This window comes from Acomys minous (genome assembly GCF_964271855.1).
Source record: "Acomys minous genome assembly, chromosome: 17".
NCBI lineage: Eukaryota > Metazoa > Chordata > Mammalia > Rodentia > Muridae > Acomys > Acomys minous.
In genome coordinates, this window is record NC_140500.1 from 13,167,599 (window position 1) to 13,180,278 (window position 12,680).

Sequence of the window (12,680 nt, forward strand, 5' to 3'; positions counted from 1 at the left end):
GGCGGGCTGGGGGAATGTCAATGTCCGATGGGCTGTCAAAATGCTGTCCTCTTTTTCCAGGTGGCAGATATCTTCCTTGCATCTCAGTACACAGCCTATGCCATTAGCGGCCCCACGGTTCAAGATGGCCTCCCTGCTTTTAGCTGGAATCGGTTCAACAAAACTCTGCATATGGGGATGCCAGAAGTCTATGACTTTGATTTCGTTACCATGAAACCAATTTTGACATAGGACAAGAAGTGAAGGCCGGAGGAAGGAAAAAGAAAAGCACCAAAGACAGTCTTTTAGCTGTATTTTCCCATCTGCACTCTTCATAAAAAATACTAAATTCCCTTCCATTCTCCATCAATTGTTTTCAACAGCAAACATTTCCTGCAGGGTGGAGAGCTCAGAACAAACATTATGTATGGAACAAATACACAAAAGAACAGCAGCTCTTTTTAGCCAGAATCCACTATCTCAATCACAGTTGATGGTAGTTCTCACCAAGGGAGCTTGAGGTAAGACGAGGGCCACTTCCAGGCCTGGTAGACACCTGCATTTCCCATGGTCCTTTTCTCTTGCCCCTGCTGCTCAGAAGTCCTAGAGGGTTGGGGATCTCAAATAGGAGGCAGTTTGTGGTCCTTTCCATCACTGGGTTTCAGGCTAGGCACATGCTTGTCTCTCATTAGCTGAAAACACCGTATGTAGCCAGGCAGCAATTCCGCTGAGCGACTTCCCTTTCAAAGCCAGGGCTTTGAACCTGGGGATTGCCCAGAAGGTTTAATAAGGCACACTGAACAGTGAGCAAGCGGTGATTCTGAGCAACATTTAAGTTTTTAAAGAAACATACGCGTGCACACAGACTGAGAACTCTCAATGAATCAGAGTACTCAGGATGTTAAAAACCCAGTCATTTATTTCAAAGTAGAAATTTCAGGCTTGCTGGACAAATCCCCACTACAGTTAACACTTACAGACACCACTCTACTGTACATTTAGGGGGAAAAAGAGAAAAACCTTCAAAACCTAATAAAAATAGGGCAACTTGCTACAGCCAGTTAATATTAGACCTTAGAGTCTTACATCATCTTATTATTTACACTTGCAACTGCAACAAAAAAATCAGGATGCAAGTTTCCTACCAGGGGTTTATTTTTACATTTACATTGAAATGGCTGATAAAACCCTCAAGCTAGGATCCCCCAAAGGCGTTTGATTGCTTAGATCCCTTATTTACAAAGGGGGGGGGGGCGTACATTTAAATATTTAAATGATAGGTACTCAGCTATCTCTACATATAAAACACAAAAAACAAAGGCTCAAACATGATGGAGTCATTTGAAGATGAGAACACAGTGTATCTTCATCTCCACCCTTCCGGCTGGCTCGAGGAGAGAGCTGTAGTAAGAATTAGCGAGTTTCCTACACCAACAAAGCCCTCATGATAACTGCTCTAGTCTGTGTGTGTGCCCTTTGCCCAGAAAACAATGAAAGGAAGGCAGAATCACACGAATATAGTTATTGTCTATAGCACAAGGGCATGTGTATTTCCATGAGAATCAAACAGGCCACCCAATCACAGGCAAGTGGAAAAATGACCATATTGGGGATACTGAAGTGGCTGCCCGAGGAGTCGTCGGTGTGAGATCACAGCATCTCAAGTGAGAGGTGCCGCACACAGCATTTTAAATCATACAGTACTGGAGACCTCATGGGAAGTGAAATGTCTACTGTGCCGCACTGACAGACACTGAGTGGTTTTTCCAAGGATATTTAAAACAATGGAGCAAGCAACAAGAGCCCGTGCAGCATGGGAGGAGAGCTCTGGGGAGATGCACTTGATTGCACGCTTGCTTCTCGTCAAGTTTTTAAAGGTATCCCTTCTCTGGCATAGGTAGGGGGTTGGGCGAGGACACCTCTCCGAGGCAAATGCTATCCAAACACATATTTTCAAGGAAGAAAGCTCTGTTTCTTTCATAAAGTCACACTGCATAACACAGTACAAAGTACTCTGCAGATTAAAAAAAAACTCAAGAACCAGAGGGACACAGTCACCTTGTAAAGTCAACTGTTACAACGGGCTGTCTTTGTATGCCATTAGCAAGAACACAGTAAAGAGGCTTACTCACACTTAAAACAGGGTGAAAAGTTCTCTGGCAAAGTGCAAAGTCGAGAGTAACAAGCATGGCTGTTACCATTAATTACCATATAAACATCTGACACTTCACACTGAAACTTCCCACGTTTCCAGGATCCCCAGTTAAGGCAATACTTACCAGTATTGTCAGGCTAAAAATGTAGCAAACTTGAATTCCCAAAATGGGACAACCGAGCTTCTTTGTAATACTTTGAGAAGAGATACCAGGGGCTAAAAGCCACGAGCCATGGAATGTCAACTGCTACTAAATAGCCTACAAGCTGTAGCTACTTCTGGAAGTCCTCCACTGCCCCCTAGAGACAGCCAGATAAGAAGCCACACCCATCAGCACTCACACCTGCCCCCCAAACACACAAGTGTAGCCCTCTCTAGGAAACCATGGCTGCCGCAGAGAAGCTCATGACAGGTTATCTGAAAGACCATATCCACACATGTATTTTCCTCTTAACAATTACAGTCTCTCTTCATATCTTCTTTCCAATCTGGAATAAACACTTTCAATAATTACTTTCTGCAGTAAACCTATATCTAGAGCCATTATTTGAGACCTTTTTTTTTTTTTAAACAAAACCACCCAGTAAACGCCAAAACAATGAAATATATTAATTCCACTAGGCTTTCTTCACCTAATTAAAAACAAAAACAAAAAACTACTGAATATGAAATAATGAATGGGTATGAATAAAAATATCCATCCAGGGAGACTTCCATTGATAGTGAGCAGACCAGCCAGCAAAAACCAATTTTAAATATGCACTTTTCTACTATATAGACAGGAATGAGGTTGAACACAACACCAACCCTGTACCCACTACAAGACACAAACTGCTCAGGTGTAGAGAGGTGCTCATATACAGGCAGAAAATAATTTCTTCCTTTCCAAATTCTCATTACCTTAACACTGGCAACACTTACATGATCATGACTCTTAGGAGTCCTAGCTAGACTACCGCTCGCCAAACTTAACTTATGGGAAAACTGATTCTCATGTGGTCTCCTTTTTCTCAAGTGGAAGGTTAGGGGCATTTATACCTTAGCAACTGCAGGCTTTCTTTATCCAAACAACACCCAGTAAAAAGTCACCAAAGACAATGCCTCCACAGCTGTAAGCCACCACAGGGGCAAACGTACATGGGAATGGGGCTCACACTTTTGATGCCAGGACAAGTGAGTGACTGATGCATTTTAAGATCTTAAAACGTTGCAAGGGAAGCTTTCACAAACTTCAGACACCTACCTCGCTCTCATCCCTAAATGTTCGTCCCTAAATGGTCAGCTCCCTAACACACCTGTCCGACCGTCCTGCAGCTGGCAGTCCTCGACGACACAAGGCTGACACTCTTGCAAGGAACGAGAACCACTGAAGTGACTGGATCTAACTGTAATGGTAGAGATGCTTCCAAGTTCCATCCAAAGCCCATGAAATCAGACTGCACTTGGCACCATCCAAACAGAGTTAAGGTTAAAACAGGAAGGACCTCATGAGAACAAAGAAGCACGCGAGGGTTCCCTTGTCTTTAGCACTGACTGCCTTTGAACAGACATGGCTATGAGAGATGAGAAGACCCGCAACTTCCTTCTGACTCTCTAACAGTGAAACCTAGACTTTAAAAGACTTAATGAAAAAAATTTAAACAACATGGCCTGTTGTTAAATAATGGGCAAAAATAAACATACGTTCTTAAAACAAAACAGTAAGTCAAAATTTTGGGGTAGAATGTAGTGATGTCTTAGAAGATGAGGAAAACACACATGCGTGCACACTTTGGTTCTAAAAATGCTTGAAGGACGTCGTATTTTTGGTGGCAAAAAGAATAAATGAAAGTTGAAAGAGGAATATACAACAATGGACATATGGTCAGTGAACGTCTATACTTTATAAGGCACAAACACAAATGTAGAAGCCAGATTAGGAACTTGGGGTGAGGGTAGGACATTTTTCACCTAGTCAGTAGCTCAGAAGAAATCAAAATATTTCCTCTGTTTAAACTCATCTATTTTAAGCTGTTTTTTGCTTGTTTTGTTTTGTTTTTTTCCATTTCTTTGGGTTGTGTTTAGATTCCCCCAAAGGCAGAATCACAGCAGCTGCAGACTTCAGAGTCTTTCATCTGTTTACTTCCTACTGGAGGAGCGTGAAGAAGGGAGAGTGCACTGTGATCAACACACAACCAGAAGTGGAAAACTAAACAAAAGAAAAGAAAGAAACACACACACACACACACCCGAACATATTCCCCAGCCTCAAAACCAAAGCAAGGAATAAATGTACATTTCAAAACCCTGAAGCTTGATTCGTTCAGGGGAAGACTTGCTTTCTGGGTTGAATTTATTATACTTCCGGCCATAAAGAAACGTAGTGTATACACTCATCTGTCTGAGAGATCTTGCACAAAGTGGATTTTACATTGAACTTCATGCACAAGATTTAAAAACAAGCCCAAAATGTGGAACGTTCAAAAGCGGAAGCTAAAGACTCCAAGGTCTAACTGTTCTGAGAGGAAGAGATCACGTCCGTGGACTGAGGGTCACAGAAAGGCCCAAAGCGGCCATAGATGTCCTTGGCGCGCACTGCAAAGTAGTACTTGCTTCCAGACACAAACTGAGTGAGAGTGCAAGCCATTGGCAAGGGAAGGGCTTTGACTTCCCCAATCTTCTTCCACTGTGAGGGCACAGTGGCACTGGGCTCCTCGTGGTAAGCGTAGAGATGGTAGCTGTCAACAGTGGCACAGCTTCGGTCCACTTCCAGGACACTCCATGACAAAACAATGCCATTCTGACTCTGAACTCTCGCTAACTTCAAGTGTGGTTTCTGAGGCAGAGAAGTGTTGGCAGCTTCCGGGGGCAGACGCTGTGGCTGTGGGGCTTCTGGTAAGGGCGCTGGATGCATAGGGCGTGGGGGCTCCTAACAAAAGAAGAGGTGTGTTGGTTTTTAGCAATTACGGAACAATTGCAGAAGATACCTTAGTAACCATAGAGAGATCGGTTTACATTAAGAACTCCAAAATCAGCAACACCACACCAATTTTGTCAAGTTCTAGTCAGTGATCCACACCAACCATGCCCAAATGTTTTCCAGAGCAAAAGCATGAAGTTCATCTTGGAAAACACAACTCCTTTCCTAATGAAATATTGAAGACACGTTGATACAAGTGGGAACCATCACCAGGCATGGTGGCGCACGCCTTTAATCCTAGCACTCTGGGAGGCAGAGGCAAGTGGATCTCTATAAGTCAAGGCCAGTCTGGTCTACCCTGACTTGAAAAACCAACACACACACACACACACACACACACACACACACACACACACACACACACACACACACACGGGAACCATCTATTACATTTACAATTTACTCTGCTTTTGATTCTCATTTTCGTTTCAGGAAAGCATCTAAAATTGTGTATAGCCTATAGACTGGTATATACACCACACCCACTCTACATCTACTTTGTAATATATAGATACACATATGAATAATGCTGAACCTGTATTATATTCTTGGCCAGTCACGAAGAAAAAGGTAATGCTATGAAAGACAGAAGGAAAAGGCAAAATGCCTTCCATGGTGCAGCAGGTAAGTATGAGCAATCATGGACAGAGGAAGCAGGGAAAACAACAGATGAGAGTGAGTGTCAACACTTTCTTTGGCATAGGGTACATGAAGATAAAAAAGATATGGAAAGGAGGCCCTAGCCCAGTGGCTCAGTAGTGATCCTGGAAAGCCCCGTGGACCTAAGCCTGCATAGCACTGCAATTACTGCACTCATTGCTGCCACAGCTGTTTTAAGATGGTGGTGAGAACAGTGAGAGCCAGGAAACAGATACAATGAGTCTAAGTGGGGCACTTAAGACTTAGTACTGGAGTCAAAATGTCATTCCTTAACCAAAACTCCTGTGCCAAAGCATACATCTAACTATGTATTTCAGACGGAGGCAAGGCAAAGCAGCACTTCATTATATGCATAGTTTGAATAAACTACTGAGTTATGTGAAGGTCCTATAATATGCTATAAAATTCCAATGCCTTAATACAATCCAAATGTCTAAACTATATGACAAATTATTCCAAAAAAAAATTTTTTTTTTAAAGTGCCAGTTACAGCTTAAATGTGAGACCCCTAAGGGATCACCGGAGTCCAATATCCAGAAGGGAAGCTGTCCATTAACACCATGAAAGAGCAAGCAAAACCACAAATCCTTCTGTAAGAGGGGACAAACAAACAACAAAGAGGGGCTGTGGATATAGGGCTGAAGCTGGAAAGACCTCGAATCATATACTGATGGTTTCAGAAAAATGGAAGCCAGGGAAGCTCTCGAGGCAGACCAGATCTGGTTGGCTCTGACAGCAGTGTGGGTGAGGACACTGAGCAACCACTAACACCTTCATGACATACTAGCCTTGTAGATTTGTTACCTTCTTTTGATAGTTTTTATTTTTGTTTTTGCTAAAGCGAGACTACTACTACTAATTCCCATAGAATATGATGGCTAAAGCAAACTGGGAAAGTTCTTAAGAGTGGCTGGGATGCAGATGCTCAGTCAATGGCACTTAAAATGGTAAGGAAAATCAGAGCTGTTCCAACAGCTGGACTCCCAGGCTGGGATGTGGCTCATTCCCTGGGGAGCGAGGGCTCTTGGGTGGCACACGCAGCCTTCTAGGCACACTCAAACTCCAAATACCAGTGGCCACACAGGCAATGAAGACTAGAAGCTCCTTCAGCCACAGCCTGAGGCACCTGTGAAAACTAGCACATTGCCATCCTGGGGACACAATCGATACCCAAGGAGAACTGGGGGTGCTGTAAAGGATGTTCTGGTAGGTACTGTGTGTCAGCCTTGACACTCTGCCTTCCCTCTGCAATAGCCAGCATTTCTCTTCACATATATACTATATATACTCACGTATATTCTACCCTACCCTTAAAACCTGGTTATAATCTTGCAACAGGACAATATGACTTTGTTTGAGACTAAATTTACAGGGAAATAATTTTCTGTCCTTTTATAACAAATGCATTCTGAATACCAGTGGATCAGTTAAGATAAACTAACAACAATAACGCAGATAGAAATAATAGATTTTAAGAAATACAAAGTCATGAAGGAAATAAGAGCTGGGTGTGGTGGCATATGCCTATAATCCCAGCACCTGGGGAGGCAAAGAGGCAGCAGGCAGATCTCTGAGTTCGAGGCCAGCCTGATCTACAGAGTGAGTTCCCAGACAGCTAAGGTGCTGGCTATCTCAAAAAAAAAGAAAAAAGAAAAAAGAAAAGGAAAGAAAGAAAGAAAAAAAAAGAAAGAGGAAAGGAACAGTGACTGGAATGATACGGCAGCTTGGCTACCGAGGCTGTTTAAGAGGCAAGCATCGACATTTACACTGTGCACTTGTGGTGGCCGATGATGCACTGTGAGCTGAGGCCCTCCTGATCCCAGGGTCAGTCCGTTGTTTACAACATATGTGGTTGTCTGAGGCACTCGAACTGTAACACCTGCAAAATAAAATTGAGAAAAACATCACCATTCACCTATAAATTTGTTGGGGCACTGTAAACATTATTATTAAAAAACATTTTTTAAATTCAAGAGGAGAAATATTTCCAACCAAAGAGTCTACACACAGTCTGGCAAGCTATGACTTAAACATGAGGATGAAGAATTCCTAAATTCAAGCACTTTCACAAATGCTTCCTCAAGTGGCACCACAGGCTGCATGCAGCAACATGAAAGAAACTGAATGAACAGGAAGACGTGACAGTGACAGGAGAACAGCGCAAACACACGATCCTCACAAGGACAACTAGAAATAAAGGCCTTCCAGTGTGGGTCAGACTGGAGCCAGTGACTCAAAGTGTCACCAGACAGAAGCTGTCAGGGAAGCTGTCCTTGGGGCTAGAGACAGTGCCCAGCAATGAAGACTGCTAAGGGCCTGGCTTTATTTAGTTCCCTGCACATCAGGCAGCTCACAACTGCCTGTAACTCCAGCTCCCAGAGATCTGACACAGACAGACAGAAGACAGACAGACAGACAGACAGACACCAGTCCTATATTAGAGGGCGGCTCCCCACTTTCTCTATAAGTACTGTTAATAAGCTGAGGACATTTATTTTATGCCAAGGTCAACACAAGCAGAGACCTGAGAGCCATCTACTCTCTGGTCATGCTCATCAGACATTCAGCACTTGAGCCACACTGTTCTTGCCAGGGTGACTGTCCCAGAGCTCATTTATGGCCCAATCAAACAACTGCCTAGAGAAAAGCCTCACAAACTTGACAACATTAAAGCCAAACTGTAATTCCAAGATTCAATTTAGCTTAATTTCCCCTAGAAGCTAACACTTAATAATGCAACTATTACAGTTTTAAAAACAGCTAGAATTTTGCTTGTCATTTTATAAATAAGCATATATGTACACATATACTAACCTTGACATTTTATATTTATATGCACGTGAGACAAAAATATGTATGTGGCACCTACACTGACAGCAATAAATAAATACCAGAACTCAAAGAAAAGTGAGGAGAGCATAAGGCAAGAGAGGCAGAAGAGTGATGGAGTTCCACTTCTGACCATGGCAAAGGTCACTGTTTCCTTTAAACTTTAGATTAGCTTTTTTATTTTCTTTAGTTTTTCTGTGTAACAGCCCTAGCTGTCCTAGACTCACTTTGTAGACTACCACACCTGGCTTATATATGCACTTTTATTTGGGATTTTTTTTTTTTTAAAAAAGATAGGGTCTCATGTAGCTCAGGCTGGCTTTGAAATCTCTATATAAGCAAGGATGACCTTCAGCTCCTGATCCTCCTCCTGCCTCCACTTTTCAAAAAGGCGCACTGCATGCCCAGCTTTTCAAGTGGGCGCACCGCATGCCCAGCTTTTTTAATATGCTATAATTAAGACATAGTCTAAGCTACTAATACACAGTGTATTAAAATTCAGAATGGCTATAATTACTTATAGTTTAAATGAACTATGAATTTCCTAAAGTGTTTTCCGTCCTTTAATTTAACTGCCTTCCATACCTGCAAGACTGCCAACCGAGGCTACCTTTACCATACCTTTACCATACCTTTACCATACCTTTCCTTTTCTGAGCAAAGCCACAACTTACCATTCAACTTCAATTTGCCAATACGGCAACTATTAAGAGTAGAGCATTACGTGCACAGCTCTAAACCTCAGCAGGCAGCAGGCAGGAGCAAGTGGATCTCTGTAAGTCTGAGACCAGGCTGGTCTATGCAGCAAGCTCTTACACAGCCAGGGATATATAGTGATACCTTGTCTCAAAACATAAATAGCTATCAAATGAGATACTAAAATTTAGGCCATTTAACAACATTAAATTGAAGACACTATAAAGACTACAAACCCTGCAGTATATATGTCCAATTTCTCTCTTTAAATCATAAGAAGGGCTGGAGGTAGCTGTGCACACCTTTAATCCTACAACTTGGGAGGCAGAAGCAGGTGGATCACTGTTGAGTTCAAGGTCTGCCAGCGCTACATAGTGAGACACAGTCTCTAAATAAAAAAATAATTAGGGAAAAAAAATGTTTTTCAAAATCCATTTTAATGGATAAAACTATGTATGCCTATGGTGTTTTGCAAAATTACACATTTAAAAATGAATACGTCACACCATCCTCATACCCCTATCCTTTTTTCTATGCAATCACTTAAAATCTATAGTATCAGCAATTCCCAAAGTGCTACATTATTATTAACTATACCATGCAAGTGTGCTATTTGATACATCCCTTAATATGACAATCTATTGTCAGTACAAACCAGTACATACCCTTCAAACCCAGACATAAGAAAAGAGCCTCTTACTAGTTTGAGGATTGACCTGGCGAACAGCAGGAGCCTGCATCACAGTTCCTCGGAGGGGAGCCTGAGCGGGTGGTGCTGGGAGAGTTGTATAAACCACTTGGTGGTTTGCAGGAGCTCTTGGTACAGGGAGTCTTGTGGTCACCTGAGTTACTGGACGATGTGTTACATTCACGGTGGTTGGAGCTAATGGAACAACATACCAAGAGTGTAGTCAATGCTATGTTAAGAAGACAGCATGAAATAGTAATTACCACTACACAAAACTCTAGCCATAGGGAAAAAGGCTGTCAGAAGCATGGGCAGATCTCACATTCCAAGCCCTCCCTCTATCTCCCCCAGGTCCCATGCATTTTCCCCACTTCAGGTGTGTCTTTCCAGCTGAGCTAACAATGGCAAGAGACAGAAGGCTCAGGCCACTGCCTACCAATAAGGAACAAGCTCCAAGTAAAGCCAAACAGCCACCACTAAGCCAGACCGACCAAGTCAGCAGAGTGAAGAGAAGCAGATCGGCATAGCTCAAAGAACAAGCCTTACTCAAGACACACGTAAAGGAGTGTATGACCCTGGGTGGGGGAGGGTCCCCCACACTGTGTAAGCTCTAGGAGAGACGCTTGTTTCCAGGGCCTAGTTTGGTTTCTGCTGTGCAAGCACATCAAGGCCTGCCCTGTACTGATGGCTGGCTGAGGTGGTCATCTTCATCCCTCTTGCACTGAGCCACTGCAGCCCTGCTCTCATCCCATAGAACAGCTGAGCAGGCGCTATCACCAGACTCAAGCTAACTAACATCTATGGTGGTTTTGGACTAAAAAACAAAACAAAACAAAACTCAAAAGCACCAGGCACTGTGAATCAGTCACACACATGTGTTTATCAAAACTTCCTGGGTGGCTATAGATATGCAAGTATGTAGTATTCTAGAAACGTAGAAGGAGATGGCTTTTTATGCAAACAGTGTTTATTAAACATATATATTTCTTTAGATTCTATTCCTGCATTGTATGCAGTGTTCTGGCAGATGTAAAAATCGGGTGTGATGAAGTTGGGGAAGATGAGGGGGGCGTGACATGAAATCACTCTCTTCCCCCTTCGATACGAATTTTTCTCTAAGGGTGCCAGTGTCCAAATCAAAGCCTTATTGGAAGCTGTATTTTATAATACGGACACAATGCAGTTTAATTTGTTTTTTACATTTTATTTTGTGTGTGTATGTGTATGTGTGATCATCAGACAACAATTTGGGGGAGCTGGTTTTCTCCTTTCACAATGTAGGACCTTACTGATGCACAAAAATTGTAGTCCCATGCTTGTCTGCACAGTTCTCCTTACCCCGCCTCCGGCAATGGAGTCATTATCTTCTGTTTTCTTGGGTGCTACTCTATACTTGGAAACTAGGTCATGTCTATCCTAAGGTGCATGCTGGGAAATGTACAACCTAGTGAGGTTCTAGCTTGCGAAATGCACCAGACGTTTCCTACTAAAAATGGGTGGCTCACACTTCAATCCCAATAGTGAGTTTGAAGCTACCTTGGTTACAGATGAGTTTGGGGACATTCTGGGCTAGAATGAGACCCCTCCAACTTACAGAATGAAGCAAAAGAGCTGGAGAGATGGTTCAGCTGTCAGAGGCTAGGCTCACAGCCAAAAATAAAGCAAAACAAGCAAACAAAAGTAAGAAAAATTACAATAACAGCCAAGAAACTAACTGTAGCAAAGTCAGTTCACTCTCACCTTTCTTTAACCAAGCCTTTGGGTTATTACCATGATGATGTTGACTGAGCACCGAGTGAATCCAAGACTGATGACTGAACCTGAATTTGTATCCACTACACTCAACAAAAATGGAAGTGGCCCCAAGGTAAAACTTAAGTATGTTCCTTGGTTGTCAATAACTTTGATTCTTTTCTGTGGACCACAACAGAAGCCACTGCTCCTACAGCCCTGAGGTCAAGCAGCGATGAGCCCATCTCATCAGCCTGTCTCTGGGAGGCATCTGTCAAAGGCCTGTTGGGCGTCTGACAGAGCTAATGTTTCATGTTTTCCACATACATGGCTGAACTGGCACAAGCAAAACCTCACAGTTGTAACCTCATAAAACCATTAAAAGTAACATAGAATATTAAAAACCTTTAAGCTTCTGAAATGCACACAGTCTAGTCTAGTAAGGATGTGTTGATAATGTTCCATCCTTTTAGCAGCTGTTTGCTTTTCTTCTGTTCTCAAAGGTAACTACTTTAGTTCACTGTGATGGATAGAAATCATTAGCAAAAGAGGCTTCTACCTGACAAACTGTCAGCACTTCTTATTTTACACTGAATTGGTGGTATCTGATGCCAACACCTCCTTACATTTAAAACACAGCTTCCATGAAGGTCCTTCAGAGCTACATCCTGGACATTCACCTGTAGTTTATACCTTGCATACTAATTTTCTGATGAAAAAAATATAAAATAAATTTAGGAAAATACTGAAGATTATAAGGTTTGTTAAACTGTTATATAATCTTCCTTAATTTATGTTTCTTAGTTTATATTCAGCAAACTGTATAAAGCAGTTTGGGAAAAACAGCTGGAATTGTACAGCATTTTCAATGATTGTTTATTACTTTCTGGTTGTAGGCATTGAGCTTATTATTATTATTATCATCATCATCATCATCATCATCAAATAAATATAATGCTAAAGGACAAGTACTAGATGGAATG

General features: G+C 42.2%; 2 protein-coding genes across 8 annotated transcripts in view; one reads left to right on the forward strand and one right to left on the reverse strand.

Annotated features, from left to right (window-relative positions):
• The window catches only part of PLBD1 (phospholipase B domain containing 1), a 46,568-nt gene extending 43,868 nt beyond the window's left edge, over positions 1–2,700 (forward strand). For both annotated transcript variants that reach the window (XM_084765406.1, XM_084765405.1), the window contains one exon: positions 61–2,700. In XM_084765406.1, coding sequence (XP_084621532.1) covers positions 61–231 — 171 coding nt within the window. In that variant the 3' untranslated portion in view covers positions 232–2,700. The remainder of the gene's footprint in view (positions 1–60) is intronic.
• A 1,298-nt stretch (positions 2,701–3,998) lies between these two features.
• ATF7IP (activating transcription factor 7 interacting protein) overlaps positions 3,999–12,680 on the reverse strand; it is an 85,940-nt gene continuing 77,258 nt past the window's right edge. For all 6 annotated transcript variants that reach the window (XM_084765387.1, XM_084765386.1, XM_084765388.1 and 3 more), the window contains 3 exons: positions 9,979–10,161; positions 7,520–7,632; positions 3,999–5,042 (listed from right to left, as the gene is read on the reverse strand). In XM_084765387.1, the coding sequence (XP_084621513.1) occupies positions 4,623–5,042; positions 7,520–7,632; positions 9,979–10,161 (716 nt within the window). In that variant the 3' untranslated portion in view covers positions 3,999–4,622. The remainder of the gene's footprint in view (positions 5,043–7,519; positions 7,633–9,978; positions 10,162–12,680) is intronic.